Here is a 14,495-nt window from a genome sequence, read left to right as displayed (position 1 = left end):
CGGATCTCGACCAGTTGGTTTGCTTCGGTCGGGTGGACACGACCTGCGTAGAACTGTCCGTAGAACTCCCTTACGAACATTTCCCAGGAAACTATGCTTGCAGGTGGGAACTTAAAGAACCATTCCTGCGCGGCTTCAGAAAGTGTTGCAGGAAAGATCCTGCACCGAGCATCTTCGGACACTTTCTGAATGTCCATCTGGATTTCAAACTTATTCACATGGGAGACGGGATCCCCGTATCCATCAAAGTTTGGGAGCGTAGGCATCTTGAACTTGCTGGGAGTCTCTGCGTTGGCTATTCTTTGGATAAATGGAGTGCCTTTTCTTCTATCGTGGTCGATGTAAGAGGTTCTTCCTCCGACCAGCTGTTGCACAGCCTGATTTAGTGCGTCTATCTGGGCTTGCAACGCAGTAGGAATAGCTACGGTCTCTGCTGCTGGGGGGATGTTCTCACCATGCTTCTCTCGACGATCATTGAGTATGTCTCTTAGATCTTCCTCTCTTCTCCGTTGCTCGCTACCTCCGAGCCGGTTGAAGACATTATTTTGCCTGGGTTGCCCCCCAACATCTTGTCTATTTGGTTGATCATCTTGAGGTATTTGGCTCCTGCTCTTACCTCTATTTCCGTTCCTCCCATCAGCATTGTCCTTGCCTGAGTCAGCCTCGTTGTAGTCGTGGCCATCCTTGAACTTTGACTGGCTGTGGTAAGACTGGTTGTTCCCTCTATTCCCGTCTCTGACAGAAACACCCCGAGCGTTAGAGGGTGGCCTGCGCTGGTCGCGATGTCCCCGTGCATTATCATGCCGTTGGGGTCCACGGACCGCAGAGCCTAACTCCGAGTCCCTCCTGTTACCAGGAGGGTAGTGTCCCCTGTTCGCTTGGTGTGGCCCATCATTCTCGCGGCGTCTAGGACTACGAGGCTGTCGCTCGGCCCTATTCTGCCTTTACTGCGGGGGATTACCTCGAGCAGCTTGGGATGGTGGATCTGCCTCGGGGTCCAGTGGGACGTCGTCATGGGGCATCTGGGGCTGTTCGGGCCTTTGCGGACTTGAAGGATGGATCGGTGGGCTAGGATTGGGACCTCCCTGGGGTGGCCCATTTTCAGGTTGGTTAGGCTGCGAGGCAGGCGCGGCCTGATTTCTGGCCAACAGCAAGGCCGCTTCAAGGGCTGCCATGGCCTCGGTCTGGCGGCGATCCACCTCCGCTTGTCTCTCGCTTAACTCCGCCCGCTGACGATCAAGTTCCTGCTGCTGCCTTGCCATAGCTTCTGCGGCAGTCTCTTGATTGGCTCTCAGACTAGCCAACTCTTCCTGCAACGTGCCCAGGGTGCTCCTCAAGGTCGCATCGTCCATCTCCTCCTCTTCAAAATCTAGTTGTGGCTCATCTTCCGCCATGCTTGCAGGGGGAGGAGGAGGTGGCGAATTCGACGGTGCAGCGGCGGCGGTCTGAGCAGCTTTCTTCCCTGCTTTCGCCATTAGTTTTATCAACAACGATGAATCGTCCTCTCAATGAAAGCACCAGAATGTTGACCCACGATTTAGCCAACTGACACGGAGTCAAAATATGAATGATATAGACGAATGTATAGAGAATAACGTAATGACAAAAGTAAAGAAAACACAGTAATTTATAGTGGTTCGGCCCCAGGATCTGGTAATGACCTACGTCCACTTAGAATGATATTGATATGGGATCAAAAGTGTGATCAGAGAACTTGGGTTCAATGAGTTTCAACACTTCTGATAAACAATACAAGTTTACTCAGATAAATTCTATAATCTCTATGATTTCCCCGGCTCAAAAAGTCCCTTCCCATGAGCCATCTCTTGCTATTTATAGGCTCATGGAGGGTTGCCCAATATTGTTACAGATATTATCTCCTGAATCATGGGATATTCAGAAGATTGCATGAGATAAATTCGGGATTTATAAGATCTTCCCATAAATGTTGCTTTGCCAGCGGAACCACCGACCAGACTGGTCGTGGTAAAGATAGGCTTGTCCTGCTTCTGGTGTGTCTCCTGGTCGATACTCTAGCAGACGCTTCAGGTATCAGCCACGTGTCAAGAGATTATTCGCCACGTCACAATATGCTAATTTATTGGATAACAATATCATTAGAGGTCCCTAATTTTTTTGGAAAGTATCACATAGGTCCCAAAATATTATTTTGTATCACTTAGATCCCTAAACTTACTAAATGTATATCATATAGGTCCAATCAGTTAGAAAATAGTTTACAAAATGCATAACGGAGAGTGATTTATGACACAATTAATTACAAAAAAAATTAACTGGGTTATAAATTGATTTCTGTTGAGCCATAAATTGCTTTCTGTTACACATTTTGTAAGTTATTTTCTATTGTAAGGACCTATGTGATACACATTTGATAAGTTTGGGGACCTAAGAGCATCTACAATGCTAGCACTCTCCCATGTTGCCAAAAAAATTAAAATATTAATACTTTTGTATTCTCTTTCATCCACCTAATCAAAAATATTTTTATTAAAATAAAAAACAAATTGGCAACGTTGCCAACTTTTAGCACTCTCTCTTAGCAACAATCTGATTTGGGGACCCATTTTTTAGCAACAATATGATTTGGAGACCCATTTTTTGACTTGAGACCCACAAATGACTATGACAACCCTTCTAGCTTCAGCATTAGAGTTGCTCTAAGTGATACAAAATAAAATTTGGGGACATATGTGATACTTTTAAAAAAGATTGGTAACCTCTGGTGATATAAACTTTTTTTTTTTTGTAAAATAGTTTTTGTGCTACCAAGTGTGGAGATATGTGGTGGAAGACTATTTTACAAAAAAAAAAATATATAAATATTATAAAAAAAATATTTTTAATATGGTTGGTGATAGAGATTTATCAATAATTAATAAAGATGAATTAATCTAAGTAAATTGGAATTTGGGTACTAATACAATTTTTTTTTTTGAGGTGGTTTGGTACAAGTCTGGTCTAGTCTATGATATTAATCCATAGATTTATGAAGGATTTAAGAAGAGAAAATAAGATATTTTTTCACTATAAACACTTACTTTATAAATTCAGAAGACAGTAAATAGAAGTGATTGATTGATTAATGTGTATGTTGGATGAAAGAAAAAACTAATATTTATATCTTTTTATACTTAGTTTGTGAAGAAAATAAATGTAATTTGGTAATTAGAATATGAGATTATGAAATAATAATAATAATAATAATAATAAGTTACCTACTAAAAGTATCTTGATATGTAAGTTACTAAATAGTTGAATGTAATTATACAAAATCAAATGTGTTTATCATAAAATAGGATTGAATTGTCTTCTATATTTGGTTACAAATGAATTCTAATGCAAAATTTCATAAGTAAGATTGTGAAGATGATATGAAGTGGCCAATTTTAATCATAAAAAATTACTTAATTTGAAATATTAGAAACCACACAATTTAACCCATATATTCCAATCCTAGCTATATCTACTTCTTAATTCTCACCCATCTTTGAATAATTTTTTTTATCCATACAAAATTTATAGCCATACATTTTTTTTTTTAAAAATTCGAAACGATTATGACCACAAAATAGTCTAGGAAATTTGGCCTATCTTTTCTTTTTCTTTTCTTCAAGAATTTGCCTTTCATAAAAGTTAATTACTTTAGAATTTTTTTAATAGGACAAGATATGTATTTTCAAATTTGCTTAGATCAATAGTATTATTGTTAATGGTTTTTCTAATAAATACCATTATTGTGCTAATATCATAAATATCAATATTAAGGGATTAAAAAACAACAACTTTCTAAACTAAAACAATTAGTCACATTTTTTTTCTTCAATTTTTTGTCACAAAAAAGTTTTATCAATCTTAAGTTTTATCTATAGTGTTATTAGTATATATTCAAAGATGATTTAGCATACTTTCTTCAGAGCAAAAATTGCCTTAACAACACTTAGAATATATATATATATATATAGAGAGAGAGAAAGTTTCTTCTAAAAAGTTCATGATCTCTCACTACTTTAATTAACTAATCAAAAGAAGAAGAAAAGAAAAGGACTAGAGTATATATATTTAAGGTTCAATAGTAAATCACTAGTTGATTTATGATAAATATTACAAACAAAATTCACATCCGACGACTTTAATGTAGACTCATCTCGAATATAAGCATTTCAAAGTCAACATTTTGTCAAAGAAATATGTCATAAGATCTCGAGACAGGTATCAAATGATAAGGATCACAATAACTTCCAACCATCTTGACAGAACGCCGAAACTCATACCATCAAAAGAGAATGAGACAAAACACTACCAAATATAATGGTTTACACTCATCCATAGCATGTGACATTATTAACTGAAAATAAAACCAAAACAAAACACACAAAATCTAAAAAGAAAACAATAAGGCTTAATAACACTCGAACTGGGAGAGCGGCACCACTACTACAGCATAACTCCGTCTTCCCGAGCCCACCCACCAAAACACCCACAAATGGGATCCGAGGTCAACCAACAAATCTGAACGAAGGAGTACCTGCAAATCCGAGACCCAAAACCCACCTCCCAAACGGAGCCCCACCCCCATGATCGCACACCACCAGACGAGGAAGCCCTACAGACTCGAGCCCGAAATAGTTAATGGATAATACTATTAAATTTTATAATACAAAAATATATAAAATATATGAAATGTTTTATCAAATATTTTTTATGATTATAACATATGAAAATCTCTAATTCAATTGCAAATCAAAAAATATAAATATATATAAAAATTATACTTACGTACTAAAAAAAGAGGTTTAATTATAATACTGAATTTGTATTAGTTTGTAAAATAATTTTTCTTTTTCTTTTTTATAGTTATTTACGAAATTATCTTCTATGTGTTTAAGTCAGGTCAATAGTTGAAAATATTAATTTATTAAAATAACATTATTTTACAATTTTACAAAATGATATTTAAAATAAAAAAAAATTTACGAAATTTCCTTTTAATTTATTTCTTGAAATAAAGGAAAATAAACCAAAAGAAGCAAACAAGTGAAACAAACCATTCACAAATTGTTTATTATTATTATTATTATTATTTTTTTTTTTTAAAACGACAAATTTCATTATTCATGGGCGAAACATCAATGCTGACGTGGCAGACAAACCGTTAAAAGCAACCGCTACATACTTTGGACAGCATCTTCACGTTTATTAACGCACAAATTATTATTATTATTTTTTATTTATTTAATGGAATAAATTAAATTTAAATTGGCTGATAAAGCACCACGTGGCGAACTCGTGACCAAACCAAAGCAATACTGAAAAAGTTGATATTAATATCAGAGTCTGAGCTCACTAGTGGAGAAGACAGCAATGGCGGAACTCGACGAGACCAAGCCTAGCTCCAACCATGGCGGTGGTGGTGGTGGAGGAGGAGGACTTGTCTCTGTTAATCCCAAACCTAACAAAGGCCTCTCTTCTAAGCTCGTCGACTGGTTCGAGAGCCTCGTCGTTAAGTTTATGTACGACTCCACTCAGCCTCAGCACTATCTCTCCGGTAACTTTGCTCCCGTGCACGATGAAACCCCTCCGATCAAGGACCTCCCTGTCATCGGTTACCTTCCGGTATCGGTTTCTTCTGGTTTTAGCATCTAATTTCGTTTCGATTTCTGGAAGATTTTAGTATTTGCTTGGCTGATTCTATATTACAGTACCTGGAATCACTGTGTTTTTGTGTTTCTTCTGTTTTCATCATTAAGTATTGTTTTGAGTTAATAATTACTTTTCAATTTGTATGGTTTTCTTTTCAGTATAATGGTTGCTTTTGCTTAGATGTTTTGTATTGGAATCGCTGTGTTTTTGCTTAGTTATAGTGTAATAGATCAATGTTGCTCACAAAACAAACTGTTCAAAACCTCCATTGATGGGACTAGTAAATTTAGTTAGTAATTGTTGATTAGAGTGGTAATGAATACTGTTTTTAGAGCTTCAAACAATAGTTTCTGGCACTGGTTCTGAATTCTTGGCTTCCGGTTCACTTTGTTGAGATTTTTATTGTGTTTAAGTTATGCTAATTGTGTATGCAGGAGTGTTTAAACGGAGAGTTTGTTCGAGTTGGTCCTAATCCCAAGTTTGCTCCGGTAGCTGGATATCACTGGTACATCTTTTCTTTTGATTTTAAGTTACAATAAAATCTTAAATGAAACCAAAATTTGATTGATTTTGAGGTTAGTTTTGTTCCAATGGGGCACATATCTCATGTCTGTTGATCATTTGATCAAAATGGAGCTGGTTCAGCTTGCTTAATTCTTGAGAAAAACTAGTTTAGAGATGTTAAATAGGTGGAGTTTTGGCTCTTCTGATTTTGTTTTCTTGCTCTTTGTGCAGGTTTGATGGAGATGGGTGTGTGCTCTTCTGTTCCATTATTGACTTCATTGCAAAAACTTATTTACCTAATTGAGTTTAACATCTAAATCGTGGTTGATATTTGGTAGCAGTATGCATATTATCTACTGAACTGTATTTGGTAAATTTTGCAGTATGATTCATGGTTTGCGCATTAAGGATGGAAAAGCAACATATGTCTCCCGCTATGTTAGAACCTCACGTATTAAACAAGAAGAATACTTTGGAGGTTCCAAATTCATGAAGGTAAGCAATACTTATTATTCAATTTTCATAATTGTTAAACCATTGAATACAACATGAACACAAAGTGAAAATATACATACCCTTAATGTAGTTAGATGTATAAGCAAAAATGATCTCCTTATATTGTTTGGTAATGATTTGAATTCTATCTTTGTTATTATGATATGTACAAGTTTCGATTTCAGTCAGTTTGGTATTGTAGTTTTCTTCATAATTGTTCACTTATCATAGACTTCCTAAAGATTATAATACTGAAGTAGTTTTCAGTTGTAAGATTAAGAGTTTGGCTTAATTGAGTTTAAATTTCCAACTTTAGGTTTCAAACTTCACTTAAAATTTCTTCTATGCAACTTTCAGATTGGAGACCTGAAAGGGTTTTTTGGATTATTCATGGTCAACATGCAAATTCTGAGAGCAAAACTCAAAGTACTAGATCTTTCATATGGAAACGGAACAGGTATGATTAGTATCAACGATCCTTAAGAAGCAGACTGTATATATAGTAATATCTTTCACTCTATTGAGCTTGCACTATTATATGAGCACAACTCTACTACACATCGGATACTAACTACTTTCCTACCTGTGTAATTAGTAACCGGAACTAAATTTTATCTCCCTCTTCCAGCTAATACTGCTCTTATATATCACCATGGGAAACTTCTAGCACTGTCAGAGGCAGACAAACCTTGTAAGCATATAATCTCCCTATATTTCTCTGTTAAGGAATGTATAATTTTTCTTCAGTTTCTTTGGATTGTTGTACCACTTATGGTAAGTGATGCTCGCCATGGTCTAAGACCAAATATTAACTTGTATGAAGAAGCAGTTTTATCCAGAGTTCCGACCATATTATTGTATCCTTCTAGTTAGTTTATAAAGTTGGCTGAAATGATCCATGTTTAACCATGCAGATGTCCTTAAAGTCTTGGAAGATGGAGATCTACAAACACTTGGTATGCTGGATTATGACAAGCGATTGGCACATTCATTCACAGCTCATCCAAAGGTTGATCCATTTACAGGTGAGAGAATCATCATTAAAAGAAAACATGCCTAGTGAATCTTCTCTTTGCTTACAAAGTTCCTAATAATGCAGGAGAAATGTTTACATTTGGTTATGCGCATACTCCTCCATACATCACTTACAGAGTTATTTCCAAGGATGGTTTCATGCATGATCCAGTACCTATAACAGTATCAGATCCCATCATGATGCATGACTTTGCCATCACTGAGAATTATGCTATTTTCATGGATCTTCCTTTGATTTTCAAACCAAAGGTATGCTTGTTGATTGTTGTTGATTTGTCTATGTTTTAGACCATTTAATTCATCACTGTTTTAGACAGAAGATCTCACACAAATGCCTAGGAAATGTAGACATGAGATGCTCATGCTTAGTAGTTTTCATATCCTGTGCAATGTGTGTTGATATCATATTTTAGCATAAGGTTGTTATGTTGTTTGAGATTTATTTTATTATGTTTCAATTTCCAGGAAATGGTGAAGGAAAAAAAGCTGATATTCTCATTTGACCCCACCAAAAAGGCTCGCTTTGGTGTGCTTCCACGGTATGCAAAGGATGAGCTTCTGATCAAATGGTTTGAGCTTCCAAATTGCTTCATATTCCATAATGGTGCGCACTTTTTCCTTCCTACCTTTTATGTGTGTGTTTGTTTTGGGTCAAGTTTTCCAGCGGTTGAGCTGGTCCCTATCATAGATTGCCAGTTACCTTTGTCACCTTAAGCTGTTATCTAATAAAGAGGTTTGAGACTTATTTCATGACCTTGTTTTTTGCCAATTCTTAGCAAATGCATGGGAGGAGGAAGATGAAGTTGTTCTGATCACTTGTCGTCTTGAGAACCCTGATTTGGACATGGTCAGCGGGACTGTCAAAGAAAAGCTGGAAAACTTCTCAAACGAGCTGTGAGAATTTTTCGACCTGTTTACATAAAAGCTTCTCTGTGGAGTTTATGTATCTGATATTATTACTCCCTAATTCCTTAGGTACGAAATGAAATTTAACATGAAAACTGGCCTAGCATCCCAGAAACAACTTTCAGCATCAGCTGTAGATTTTCCTAGAGTGAATGAGAGCTACACTGGCAGGTATATATTATATACACCCTCTTTGACGTTTGTGTTTTACATGGTGGAAGACCATTGTGTAACTTTTATAGTTCCTCTGTTCTGTCATTTCACATATCTTTCTTTGTGAGAGTGAAAACAGAAAACAACGTTATGTGTATGGAACCAGACTAGACAGCATTGCAAAAGTCACAGGGATTGTGAAGTTTGATCTGCAAGCTGAACCACAGAGTGGTAAAAAATATCTTGAGGTTGGTGGAAATGTTCAAGGACTATATGACCTGGGACCGGGGCGATTCGGTTCAGAGGCTATATTTGTCCCCAAGGTTCCTGGAGTCCACTCTGAAGAAGATGATGGGTACCTCATATTCTTTGTTCATGATGAGAATACCAAGTAATACTTTCATTTTATCCCTCTGAGTATTGACAAGTTATAGCATCCTTTCAGTCAAGTGCTATTATAAGCTCAATCTTCATAACAACAGAATGCATTCTGAGATTGGTTTTTTATCGTGCAGAAAATCAGTAGTACATGTTATTGATGCAAAAACAATGTCATCAGATCCTGTAGCAGTTGTTGATTTGCCCCATAGAGTTCCATATGGATTCCATGCTTTCTTTGTCACTGAGGTCAGTCTTATTGCTTATAAAATTTGGGAAGTAAAAAAAAATCAATTTCATTTTATTTTATAAAGTTTAGAACTTTCATAAATTTATTCGAAAAGAGAAAAAAATTCATAAATGTTTTTTACAAAATTTTGGAAAATATTTTATTTTTCTCAAATTTGATAGTGAATTTCATATATATTTCTTGTGATATGAGAAGAGAAAGAATCAGAAAAGACAATTATTGAGGTTGAATGTTTAAAAAATGGATCTTTTGGCAAACCCAACACTGAATAATTGGGATATTATGATTTAATAATACAAACGATTGGACTTAATTATTGGACTCATTTGAATTTCATGGTTTTTTATCAGGAACAACTGCAAGAACAGGCAACACTCTAAAGTGCAAAGCTTTACTAAAGAAGAGGAGGCCAAACGTGTAAATTAAGCTCTTTTACCAAGTTCATCAAAATAATGCATTTCTGTTTTTACATATTTCCTAGTAATTACACCGTTTGTAACAGCTATAATTTCTGGAACAACTGAATCTTAATTTACAGCTCTCTCTCTCTCTCTTCTCTCATTGTACTTGTTCTCTTTATTGAATTTCATTTATGATGTGAATGGTTGGTAGAGTCGGTGTTCACAGATTCGTAGACAAAAATATAATCATACAAAAATGGGGACGAAGAACCCCATGAAACTAAAGTACAAAAAGCAAAAATCAATCAGATAATTTAAAAAACTCCACGTGTCAACACGAGACATGAGAGGAAATGGTAAAAGATTGCTAATTCTACTCTGCTCGTGACTATATCTCTATGTGTTCGATCGACCAGAGAACAAACAAAGCATTAACATTTACAGAAAAGTAAGCAAAACCCACTAAAGACTGAGCAGTGAAGAAGGTGGTACAGGTATAGCTATGGTGGAGCTGGAGCTGAAGAAGAAGAAAAGCAACGACAACAATGGTGGAACAGTGAAAGGAATAGTGACTGTGAATCCTAAGCCCAACAAAGGGTTGACCTCAAAACTCATCGACTGGTTTGAGAGTGTGGTAGTGAAGCTTATGTACGACTCTTCACAGCATCAACACTATCTCTCCGGTAACTTCACTTCGGTTCCTGAAACGCCTCCCACCAAGGACCTCCCAGTGATGGGTTACCTTCCTGTCAGTATTTCTTGTCTCTTACTTTGAGTTTTGTTTCTTAAAGATTGAAACTTTGGATGAAGATCGAATCTTTACGACTTGGGTTTGTGTTGAAATTGTTCGATGAGATTGTTAATCGTTTCCATATGAGACCCTTTATTGAAAATTCTTGTTCATGTTGTCAGGAATGTTTAAATGGAGAGTTTGTTCGAGTGGGTTCAAATTCCAAGTTCTCTCCAGTCGCTGGATATCACTGGTACTAGTTAATTGAACATTTGAAAAGTTATTTTAAAATCTCTGTTCGACTGTGTGAGCTTATTTATCTTTTGGATTATATTAGAAATGAGGGCTGTTTAAGTCGCATTATCTCCTTTAATATTATTGATTGGTTAATTAATTACGTGGGCTTTACTCTCTGTGTAGGTTTGATGGAGATGGGTAAGTGTTCTTCTGCTTCTCTCTCTTCTACACACACACACACACACACACACATATATATATAAACTACCGAATGACATGTTTAAATCTGTAGCATGGTTCATGGTGTGCGCATCAAAGATGGAAAAGCAACATATGTTTCCCGTTATGTTAAAACATCACGTCTTAAACAAGAAGAATATTTTGGAGGTGCTAAGTTTTTGAAGGTATGTCTTAATGTCAGAGTCAGAAAATTATGCCAACTTGCACAAGTTTATGCTGCGTTTTAAAGAACACGAGAAGTAATTCATTTCCGGCTGAGTCCAGGCTAGTGTTGCATGTGGTTTTTTTGTACACATTTGTAGGATACTGAGACTAATTTTAGTAACCTATTAAGGAATAGAGTGGAATGGTTGTGGTAAGCTACTATGCATGTCTCAGGTTGGAGACCTTAAAGGGCTTTTCGGACTATTCATGTTTAGCATGCAGATACTGAGAGACAAATTCAAAGTGTTAGATCTTTCTTACGGAAATGGAACAGGTATAATCCATAAAATATTAAACTTGTGAAATTATCTTAACATAACTCTGTGACATTTTATCACTCAGGAACTAATTGCTTATCATCATCTTCCAGCTAATACAGCTCTTATTTATCACCATGGGAAACTTTTAGTACTTCAGGAGGCAGACAAACCTTGTAAGCATATCACTCTTTTCTCTTAAACTTTATGTAGTTTCACTAGATTTCATTGTTAAGGAACAACATTGTTTTGGTTCTGTTTCAATGTGCTCAACTACTGCTTCTGATGCCTTAAGAAAGCAAATGGTGCTTTCATGATCCAGGACCAAAACATGTAATTTGGTCCTTCTTGATTGGCTCTCAAGTGGATTGAATTTATCAATTCTTTCATTATGCAGATGTCCTTAAAGTCTTGGAAGATGGGGATTTGCAAACACTTGGCATGCTGGATTATGACAAGAGATTGGCACATACATTCACAGCTCATCCTAAGGTTGACCACTTTACTGGTGAGCATACACATCCTCATAGAAGAAATTTAAGTTAGCCAACATAATGGATATCTCCTTAGTTTCCAAGTTCCTAATAATGCAGGTGAAATGTTTACATTTGGTTATTCGCTCTCTCCTCCGTATGTCACATACAGAGTTATTTCGAAGGATGGTTTCATGCACGATCAAGTACCAATAACAATATCAGACCCCATCATGATGCATGACTTTGCCATTACTGAAAATTATGCTATTTTCATGGATCTTCCTCTGTTTTTCAGACCGAAGGTATATTAGTTATTAATGCGTTACTATTATAGAATAAAGTAATGTGTTTCATTTTGATTGAAACAATAACCAAATTAATTTTGGAACATTTTCATGGATTTGGCTTCAAACCCACAGGAAATGGTGATGGAAAACAAGCTTGCATTGTCATTTGATGCAACCAAAAAAGCTCGGTTTGGTGTGCTTCCACGGTATGCAAAGGATGAGCTTCTAATCAAGTGGTTTGATCTTCCAAACTGTTACATATTCCATAATGGTGTGTGTTCACCTGTTTTCTCACCTTACACATGCTAGAAAAGTTGGTGTTTTTTTTCTCCTGATTCAGGGTGTTTGATATTGTGTTGTCCTGGTCTTGTTATACAACTATTTTTTACCAGCCAATGCATGGGAGGAGGAAGACGAAGTTGTTCTGATCACCTGTCGCCTTGACAATATAGATATGAATATGATCAGTGGGGCAATCGAAGAAAAGCTTGAACATTTCAGAACTGAGCTGTAAGAGGATTTTGAACTATATATTGATACTAAAGCTTTTCAGTAGCATGTAGATTTTCCTGAAATTCTTATTGCTTCAGGTATGAATTGAGATTCAACTTGAAAACTGGTTTAGCCTCCCAGCGTAAACTCTCAGCATCAACTGTAGAATTTCCTAGGATAAATGAGAGCCACACTACCAGGTCTAGATTTCTTTTTTCTCATTTTGGAAAAGAATCGTCCAAGTTCATCACATTTCTAAAATTGTCTCTGTGTGAGTGAACTCAGGAAGCAGAGATATGTGTATGGAACCAGAATGGACAGCATTGCAAAAATCTCAGGAATCGTCAAATTTGATCTGCATGCTGAACCAGAGAGCGGCAAAACATGCCTTGAGGTTGGTGGGAATGTTCAGGGCCTTTATGACCTTGGACCTGGTCGATTTGGTTCCGAGGCTATATTTGTCCCCAAAGTTCCTGGAGTCAACTCTGAAGAAGATGATGGCTACCTAATATTCTTTGTTCATGATGAGAACTCTGGGTACTACTTCATCTCTTGCACAGTGACACCATTAACAATCTTATAGACCGATATGTTCATAGTGCTAATAATCGAGAATCCAACTTCTGTTGAAGATACATGATTAGTTACAATCTTTATGACAAGTGCAGAAAATCAGAAGCACATGTGATCGATGCGAAAACAATGTCAGCAGATCCGATTGCGGTTATTCATTTGCCTAGCAGAGTTCCATATGGATTTCATGCCTTCTTTGTCACTGAGGTCAGTCAGTATTACTCTTAATCAACTTTCTTAGACATTGTGATCTTGCTCATTCTCAAAACCAGTAGATAATTTAGACAGACTAACTTAAGAGCTAAATAGCTTTGAAAAGTTAATTATAGATGGGTATGTGAAGGTGAAATCATAGATAGAGAAGAGAATCTAGGATGTTAGAATTCATAAGATTAATCTGAAGGGAAACAAGTTCAGTTAAATGGCATGTGCTATAAAGACAAAAGAAAGAGCCACAACAAGTTGAATGTTGAAAATGGATTTTTATAAAATGAAATTCACTTGATCTTTTTTCTCTTCTTTATTAGGAACAACTACAAGAACAAGCAGAGCTCTGAATTGTAAACTTTTACCATAAAATCTGTAAGTGGAGGAGGCTAGCTAAAGCGCTTACGCTTTTACTCTTTCCCGAATAAATAATCTTTTTTCGCATTGTAATGACAATAATTTGTTCCTTGTCCCTTAAATTACAAGCTATCTCTTTCAATGTTGTGTATACTCTCCTTGTGCAATTGGCTGCACAGTTCTGAAATGTTAGAACTTCAAATCCTTAATCTCATACTTTCATTGATAGAACGACACTCTCACAACTCAAATATGGTCTAGAAATTTAATTAAGACACACATGTGAATTCAGTTAGTTGTAAAGAAAAACCAGAGATAATTATATATGCTGAAAGATCAGTAATCGAGCTTTCATGCACACACAACTCAAAACCAGTTTACTTGTGATTTAAGATAACGTAAAAAGAATTATGACTAACTAAATTAACTACCAAAGTCTAAAGGTAATAACACTAGGAAGTGAAGCAACACTAGCGTAAAAATCATGCTCTTCTCTCTCTCTTTTATTAATTTATTTTTTTATAAATATCCAATCCAATATTTCTCTCAGTCTCTTCTCCAAGTTAATAGTTAATGGGTTAATTATCATACATTATTACTGAATAACATGAGATTTTTTTTAATAGAAATTATTTAGTTTCATATCTTAATG

At 36.0% G+C, this 14,495-nt stretch overlaps 2 protein-coding genes across 2 annotated transcripts; both read left to right on the top strand.

Moving 5' to 3' along the window:
• Window positions 1-5,367: 5,367 nt before the first annotated feature.
• On the top strand, window positions 5,368-9,943 carry LOC133829640 (carotenoid 9,10(9',10')-cleavage dioxygenase 1-like). The gene is made up of 14 exons (XM_062259374.1): window positions 5,368-5,634; window positions 6,096-6,166; window positions 6,397-6,411; window positions 6,549-6,660; window positions 7,018-7,117; window positions 7,289-7,351; window positions 7,575-7,685; window positions 7,760-7,944; window positions 8,161-8,299; window positions 8,472-8,589; window positions 8,671-8,772; window positions 8,894-9,145; window positions 9,270-9,381; window positions 9,733-9,943. The coding sequence occupies exons 1-14, from the start codon at window positions 5,383-5,385 to the stop codon at window positions 9,760-9,762; spliced, it is 1,662 nt and encodes a 553-aa protein (XP_062115358.1). The 5' UTR covers window positions 5,368-5,382; the 3' UTR covers window positions 9,763-9,943.
• Window positions 9,944-10,130: 187 nt separating this feature from the next.
• LOC133829641 (carotenoid 9,10(9',10')-cleavage dioxygenase 1-like) lies at window positions 10,131-13,991 on the top strand. The gene is made up of 14 exons (XM_062259375.1): window positions 10,131-10,531; window positions 10,696-10,766; window positions 10,934-10,948; window positions 11,043-11,154; window positions 11,369-11,468; window positions 11,565-11,627; window positions 11,849-11,959; window positions 12,045-12,229; window positions 12,347-12,485; window positions 12,607-12,724; window positions 12,805-12,906; window positions 12,992-13,243; window positions 13,375-13,486; window positions 13,807-13,991. Exons 1-14 carry the CDS (start codon window positions 10,286-10,288, stop codon window positions 13,834-13,836), a joined length of 1,656 nt encoding a protein of 551 aa, XP_062115359.1. The 5' UTR covers window positions 10,131-10,285; the 3' UTR covers window positions 13,837-13,991.
• The last annotated feature ends 504 nt before the right edge of the window (window positions 13,992-14,495 follow it).

Source organism: Humulus lupulus, chromosome 4 (assembly GCF_963169125.1).
Source record: "Humulus lupulus chromosome 4, drHumLupu1.1, whole genome shotgun sequence".
NCBI lineage: Eukaryota > Viridiplantae > Streptophyta > Magnoliopsida > Rosales > Cannabaceae > Humulus > Humulus lupulus.
The sequence above is the reverse complement of the archived record's forward strand: the minus strand, read 5'-3'. Positions and strand labels throughout refer to the sequence as shown.